We start from the raw sequence: 8,566 nt of genomic DNA on the forward strand, positions 1-8,566 counted from the left end.
CCTTAGCCCCCAGAAACACAAGTTTTTATATATTCATTCTAATTGAAGCATGCTATGTGTTATTGTCTGATTTACTGCACTGCCAGGTAGGGAGGCACTAAAGCCTGCTAGTGTTTTTCTTGTTAAAAAAAAAAGGTACATAACAGGTACAAATGGAACATCACAGCCTCTCAAAAACAGAAACAAAGGCAAATATGCTTACTAAAATTATATATAAAACTTGTAATAATATAACATCTTTACAAAAGCATTTTACACACATTTGCCAATGTTTATGTCTTAATTGTGCATTTTATGTTCTGCCATTGAGGCTATATAGCCTCTTCTTTCTAGGCATATTTAAGTTACCACACTTCTATGCATGCAAAATTCAAAGGACAAGCTTGAATTTTAATTAGGTGATGATTTTTTTCCTTGCCTGAATATCATATGGTGTGTTAAACCTCTTCACACCCTATGCTGTCTGTGCATCATGAAAGTCAATAAACGATTTTTAATATAGAGAAAAGGGGGTGACAATGAGGCTCATCCAGCTCAGTCAACTGTGTAATGGGAAAAACAGCAATGGCTACAGAGAAAGTGGTTGTGCTGGGGGTGGGATTGTGCCCTGGACTCTCACTTATTGGGATTTTAACTGAGATTTTAGCTCCATATTTGATTAATTTGTTATTTAGAGAGTTAAGGAAACTGTAAGAGATTACTGATCAAGGATAAAGTAACAATGGGCACTAGTCTGGTATCCAGGATCAAGTGAACCATTAAATCATGGCAGATTCCATTCAGGCAACTCAGCAGAATGAGAGCCATAGAGCACTCTTGGGATCACTCTCTGGGGAAAAACTGCAGTCATATATTTTGTTTTGTGTTGTAAAATAGGTTAAAATCAGTGTCGTATGGGAGCGATAGAATGTGTGCAGAAAGGGCTCCTGGGACAAATACCCTGACCTTGTAATGTCCTTCATAATCTTTCTGCAAGTTAATATACTGACTGACATTAGTGAAAATGATACTAGTTCTACATTACTGAGCGGCACTGTGAGACCATTGTCATGCTTGGCTTTTACAATCTCTCTCTCTCTCTCTCTCTCTCTCTCTCTCCCTCTCTCTCTCTCTCTAGCTCTCTCTCTCTCACTTGAAAATTGCAAAATTATATTTTGCACTCAGAAACATATTAGCAATGGCAAACCCCAATAGAGATTACAACAAATGGAGCTTTCAAAGTATGAACTTCATAGACTACTATGTGCTCAAACTGGAAAAAAAGGCACATGTATCAAGAACATCAAAAACACTATAATCTATAAACTATAGCGACAAATATTAATGCAAACCTTACCAAACCACTGCTTTTCTGCTTGACAAACTATTTTATATTTTAAATTATTCAGCATACAACAGTATTCCTGATGATTCCTTGCATGTTCTCAACCAGTTTCTCGAAGGAGGCACCCAAAAGGCTTTTTTTTTTTTTAGAGCTTCCAAATAGACAGAGCACTTACTGGCTGCTTCTCCTATAAATTCTGAAGGAAAGCTACTAGTTTGGAAAATTTAATATACAGTTAAAAACTAGTCGTTTGAAGTAAAAGGTGCTAAAATATATTTTCTTTCAAAAATAAATGTAGGTTATACATGTGCATTCTTATTTACATTTGTTACATAATCGCCAGCTCCGTGTGTGTTATGGAACTCGGGCACCCCCAGTATTTCAGATTTGAAAACAAAATATTGTAGTGACCGTTTTAGACACAGTCTAGGTGTTCTGTAATCACCGCTCACACCAGCAGTAATGCGACACAGCAAATAGGGCCATAAGCGGAGCTCTTTCATTTGCATTTCATACTAGGGTAATAGTTCTGTAAAATATTATATGCTATAACAAACCTACGGTTGTGTTAAATTTTGATCAATTTTGTATAATATTTAGTGGTGCTGTTTAGTAGTCTACAAAGGTGTCCGGGATTGCCAGCCAGCGCAAAACAACTGTTAAAAGATTAGCCCTTTTCTTGTTGTTGCTGCTGTTGTTGTTTTGGTTAATTATTTCCTTCATAAGATCTCTGCAGGTTGCAACTTCTGAAGCAACCAGTGATACCCGACTAACGTTCTGAACTTTGTGGAGCTATTTTACTTTTTCTCTGGAAAAGGTTTCTAGCTATATAATAGCCTATTGGCTGGGATAAGGTTATTATTAAATTGTGTGACGTCACAAATGTCATCCTCAATTAATTTAATACATTTATTATTAAATAAATGTAATGAATTGGAGTAATTTCATCAATTACTGAATATATAATGTATACGATTTAATAATGTAAAGTTTCTTCTTCTTATAATAATAATAATAATAATTATTATTATTATTATTATTATTATTATTAATAATAATAATAATAATAATAATAATAATAATAATAATAATAATAATAGCAGTAGTAGTAATTTAGTAGCCTAAATAAAGCCGCTATGAACACCAAAGCGCAAAGGAGCAGGTGCTCGAGCCCCTTCACCGCAAATGACAACCATGACAACCAGCTACACTATCCCCAACCCCCACCACCACCCCTCGCCCCCAACAGAATACACACACCCCTGCTTCCCGCCCCTTTGTACGACTGTGATGTTTATTGTAACACAGACTACCTACAACGATGCTCATTTTGCTGATTTCCTTTTCGACAACGTAGCCTAAAAACAAAACAGCTGACCGCGTAAAAGCGACTAAAATCTGGAAAGCAAAATATGCTGTTAGAAAGCGAAATAACAAGATATAAATGTCACTGAGAAAAAGGAATATTTAAACAGTTTAGTTGAAGTTAAATTTAATAAAGTATTTTTTAATAATAATAATAACAATTATTATTATTATTATTATTATTATTATTATTATTATTATTTTAGTAGTAGTAGTATTGTCTGCCCATTTGCGGCGATTGATATAGACTGACCTTCATGCTGTGTCTTTTGGCCTTGGTCTTTTTCTTTTCAAAACTATATTAGCAGAATATTAAATAAGAGTTGTAAATACAAAACTAAGAAAGTCTGTAGTAACCTGATAACACAGCTATGATTGCACTCCCTCCTTCCCATTCCAAGCGAGGAACAAACCCCACATGCCGCTTTCGACCGAACCGAAAATGACAGTCATGGGAGAATAAGAAGATATAAAGGTAATGCCGTTGTAACTGCTTGAGATCAGTAAACTGGAAATCAGGGTTTTTTTTTAGCTAGTGTATAATATGTTCCCTTAACATTCCCTAACGAACAATATGGTGCATTTCGGCGTATACAGCATTATACGGCGTATATTATTGCATGGTCGCTGTCATTTTTATGGTGGCAATAAGGGGACATTTTCCAAAAGCATCTAAAGTTAAGACAGTTTTAACTGCCATCGTTCTACCCATTTACTGGTGATTAGACTACAATGGTTTTGTTAAACTCAGCCCATAATTAATTTCAAGAATTTACTTGGTATGCATCGACCTTAACAATTCTACAGGGTTGGTCCTTCCAAAAATACACTTGTTTCGTTTTTTTCATAAAACCACTATTTGTACTTTTACAAAATTATTTAAATAACGATCCATAAATACCCAACACCTAAATTACGTTCGTTATTTAACCCAGAATTACAGAAGTAGGCAATGTGCTCGTAAATTGCTTAAAATATTAGTAATATCTCGCGATACTAAATATGTTTTGATACTCTTTTTGATATTCAATAATTTGTCAAGTCAAATTAATTTACTTGTAATTGTTTGTTTTGTTGTTGTAACATGCACGCAAGTGAATCATAATTAAAATCATAAATAAGTGCATAGGCTCCTGTTATTTATGACAGAAGAGCGTCGGTTAAAAAATCCGTTGTAGCTAATATTATAGAAATATTTTTAAATGTTTCTGTAGTCAACAACGGAGTTTTGTGTCCAAATATGTCCAAATTGTCTTTAATACCATGAGTAAACTCCAGTTTAGATACGACAGAAAATGAATTTTTAGAAAAGGCTATTGTTGTTGTAGCTAGAGGCTCTAAATGAGTTACAGTGGACATGCACAACGCAGAAAATACATCAGTTACATGAATTGTGAAGTACAGCTGTTTTCCAAAACCTGCGCAAAGCTTGTTAAACTAAGCTAGCTATGTTAATTAATTGTTCTAAATTTTAATTCAAAATAATCACAGTAATTCAAATAATCGAGACCGTATTTTTTATGGAAATATTGCTGTTTTTTTAAAAGTACATTAATTAAAAGGTAGTTCGACGTGTTGGCTGCCGTTGTCACTGTTTATATAGGCTTATACATAAAGTTATGCAAGACGTAAAGACAGTCATTGGATATTAGAATAAGGTATACTGTGTATTATAAGAAGAGGGTGGAGGTTGGGATCCTGTAAGCGCCTCCTCCAGAAATGCACCAAATCTCTTTTTTTTCTGTTGCGGGGTGGCTGCGCGCGCTCGAGTCCGGAGACGTGCGCGACAATTTTTTTTTCTCTCGCATTAGCAAACTGGCGGTGACACGTGCCTCCTCCTACTCACCACCCTCAGGTTCTCCCGTGCTGCAGTGACATCATTAGCGATCACGAAAGAACAGTGCCTGCCACAAACAACAGAAAATTCCATCGATTTAGCCTTTTTACGCACGGTCCGAATAGAAATTCGTGTCACATGCGCGACGGTTCGTAGAAAAAGAAAGAAGGGCGATCCACGATGCAGACGACAAACATCGACCTATAAAGGTGACATGATCCACCGGATTATCAAACGTACCTCGCCCTTTCTCATCGAAAACGGAAGGTAACGCTTAAACCGAAGAATACGAATATTTCGCCGTGTTCCTTGCATGTGCAAACAAAAAAACCTTTTCCCATAACTAAAAGTATTAGCCTATATATAAGATTTACGCAAGTGTCTGGGAAACTGCTCTAACGTTTACTAAAATATGGCTACATTAATTCGAAGCAAGATTTCCAACAAGCTGTCCAATGCAGCTTCGACGGTTACTAATAAATCTCAGGCGAAGGTAAGTGGTCTCTTCGCCAGAATGGGCTTCCAGGCTGCCACTGACGAAGAAGGACTGGGATTCGCAGCCTGTGACGATCTGGACTATGACCACAGGCAAGGACTGCAGATGGACATTCTAAAAAATGAGGAAATAGGGGAAGAAGTCGGCGTCGATAACGTGGGAGATGGAAATATGGAAGGGGACAGTCACTACCAGAGAGATGGCACAGGTCCCCCACCCTCTGTGTCAAAAGATGGCGGTATCTGCAGCGAATTTGGGTCTACAGATAAGCCGAAAATCACTGCTTGGGAGGCAGGATGGAACGTCACTAATGCCATTCAGGTAAGGTTTATAAGGGCTTCCGATTTTATGGTTTTCTTTTCGATGTTTATATGTTGTATTGAACAAAATACAAACATCGAAAAGAAAACCATAAAATCATAAAAACCATGATTCATGTGGTCATTGCGGCTAAATATGAAATAATTGCCCAGTAGGGAACATAAAAATGTAATTAATTGCATACATTAATGGAGACATCTATACAATGTCATGTCAAAATGTGATCTTATTATAATCCTGGGAACGGGACAAATCTTATTTATCATCTATTCATCATTTATTTATCATCTATCATCTTAAATGTGCATGACAATTAAGTTAATGCGTTGTGCACTGCGTTTCGGTTATGCATAAAACTGTTGGATATATGAAAATAAATGTACGGTGTTTGAGCCAGGATCTGTACGGGTCTTTTTACAAACTAGAGAGCGTTTATTTATTCGTTTAACGCGCGCACAGACAACCTGCAAATTTAATCACCTCTAAAGGAAACGTCCTCTGCGTCATTCAGTGACTCTGTGATCTCCGTTGATGACGATTTGGTAAAGTTCAAACGCGCGCTCAGCTATAGGCTGATATATCAGACACGCGCATGCACGTGAATCACTTCGAACAAAGCGAACGACCTCACCCAAAAGTTGTGTGATCGTGATTAACGAATAACCCAGTGCACAACGTTATAGGCCTACAAACCAAATAGCAGATATTTTCCTCAATACTTTAATTGTATTGACGTTTAACCATTTGTCTTTTCACAGGGAATGTTCGTACTTGGGTTACCATACGCCATTCTCCACGGCGGATATCTAGGACTTTTTCTTATCATTTTCGCGGCCGTTGTGTGCTGTTACACAGGGAAAATCCTTATCGCTTGCCTCTATGAAGAAAACGAAGACGGACAACTCGTGAGAGTGAGAGACTCGTATGTTGACATTGCCAATGCTTGCTGCGCGCCCAGATTTCCGGCAATAGGAGGTCACATCGTGAATGTAGCCCAGATAATTGAGCTCGTCATGACTTGCATTTTATACGTCGTAGTGAGTGGTAACCTAATGTATAACAGCTTTCCAAACCTCCCCGTCTCCCAAAGGTCATGGGCCATCATGGCCACCGTCGCGCTTCTGCCTTGCGCCTTTCTCAAAAACTTAAAAGCCGTCTCCAAGTTCAGCCTGCTCTGCACCCTTGCTCACTTCGTGATCAACATACTTGTGATAGCCTACTGCCTGTCGAGAGCACGAGACTGGGCCTGGGATAAGGTTAAGTTCTACATCGACGTGAAGAAATTCCCTATATCTATTGGTATCATCGTCTTCAGCTATACATCGCAGATTTTCTTGCCATCGTTGGAGGGTAACATGCAGAAACCTAGCGAGTTCCACTGCATGATGAACTGGACTCACATTGCCGCATGCATTCTCAAAGGCCTGTTTGCTTTAGTGGCGTATCTGACGTGGGCAGACGAAACCAAAGAAGTTATCACAGACAACTTGCCGTCTGGTATTAGGGCCGTTGTCAACATTTTCCTAGTGTCTAAGGCCCTGCTGTCATATCCGCTGCCGTTTTTTGCTGCTGTTGAGGTACTGGAAAAGAGTTTTTTTCAGGATGGACGGCGTGCGTTTTTCCCAGATTGCTATGGAGGAGACGGACGCCTTAAATCCTGGGGTCTAACTTTGCGATGTGGCCTTGTGGTATTCACTATGTTAATGGCCATATACGTTCCGCACTTCGCATTACTCATGGGGTTAACGGGCAGCCTGACGGGCGCGGGCTTGTGTTTTCTCCTCCCTAGTCTCTTTCACCTGAAGCTGCTTTGGAGGAAGTTGCTTTGGCACCAAGTCTTTTTTGATGTCGCTATATTTGTTATTGGAGGTATATGCAGTATTTCTGGCTTCATTCATTCAATGGAAGGTCTCATTGAAGCGTTCAAGTACAACATACACGATTAGTTGAGAGAAAAAAATGTTTCTTCAATGTAATGTCCCCAGTTTTTCGACATCAAGCAAAACCAACAAACCTATAAACATATTCACATACAAACCCCGAAAAAAGAAAATAAAATATACACACTGACATTATACTATAAACGCAAATAATAGCGTGTGTGTATATATATATATATATATATATATATATATATATATATATATATATATATATATATATATAGACACACACACACTACCCGTCAAAATGTGGAGACACTTGACTGAAATGTTTCTCATGATCTTACAAATCTTTTGATCTGAATGTGTATGATGGTGTTGTAGACAAAAATATAAGTGTGCCAATATATTCATTTCTTTCGTTAGAAAACTAACACTTTATTTACAAAAATGTATATTTTTTAAATGGATGAATTGGAGCTAAATATTCTGAAAAGCAGCCAATAAGCGTCCAGCATAGGTGGGGTACTCTTTTAATACTGTTTAAAAAGCATCTCAGAGTGATTCCTCAAGAAATTGGCTAAGAAAATGCCAAGAATACATTTCTGGAAATGCTAGGCAAAAAGGGTGTCTATTTTGAAGATGCGAAAATATTAAATTATTTTGATTAATTTTGTATTTCTTATCACAACATAGTTCAAATAGTTCCATTTGTGTTATTCCAGAGTTTTGATGACTTTATTATTATTTTTTATTATTATAATAAAATAAAAAATTAAAGAATTAGTGTGTCTAAACTTTTGACGGGTAGTGTATATATATATATATATATATATATATATATATATATATATATATATATATATATATATATATATATATATATATATATGTGTGTGTGTGTGTGTGTGTGTGTGTGTGTGTGTGTGTGTGTGTGTGTAACATATCATATAAAGATGCATTTACATATATATTTTTCAAGTAGGTCAGCCATAATTGTACAGAATATATCGAAGAGAAAATTGTATAATTTCACAATGCCCAGCATTTCGAGCAAGATTTATATTGTCTACGTTTCTGATCCATAACCTGCTCGACATTAATAATAATAATAATAATAATAATAATAATAATAATAGTAGTAGCAGTAGTAGTAACAACAACTTAACAACAACAATAATAATAATAATAATAATTATAATAATAATAATAACAATAAGAAGAAGAAGAAATAAGAATAATAATAATTGGAGATTAATCAAAATAACAATATTATCAATTCTATGGTAAATATTCCCATTGGACATGATAATTATAATTTGTGAAATAAGAAACTATAA

General features: G+C 36.4%; 1 protein-coding gene across 1 annotated transcript; it reads left to right on the top strand.

Moving 5' to 3' along the window:
* The first annotated feature begins 4,938 nt into the window (after positions 1–4,938).
* On the top strand, positions 4,939–7,409 carry slc32a1 (solute carrier family 32 member 1). Its single transcript, XM_053637624.1, has 2 exons — positions 4,939–5,343; positions 6,102–7,409. Exons 1-2 carry the CDS (start codon positions 4,939–4,941, stop codon positions 7,287–7,289), a joined length of 1,593 nt encoding a protein of 530 aa, XP_053493599.1. The 3' UTR covers positions 7,290–7,409.
* Positions 7,410–8,566: the final 1,157 nt, after the last annotated feature.

Source organism: Ictalurus furcatus, chromosome 12, assembly GCF_023375685.1.
Source record: "Ictalurus furcatus strain D&B chromosome 12, Billie_1.0, whole genome shotgun sequence".
Classification (NCBI taxonomy): Eukaryota; Metazoa; Chordata; class Actinopteri; order Siluriformes; family Ictaluridae; genus Ictalurus; species Ictalurus furcatus.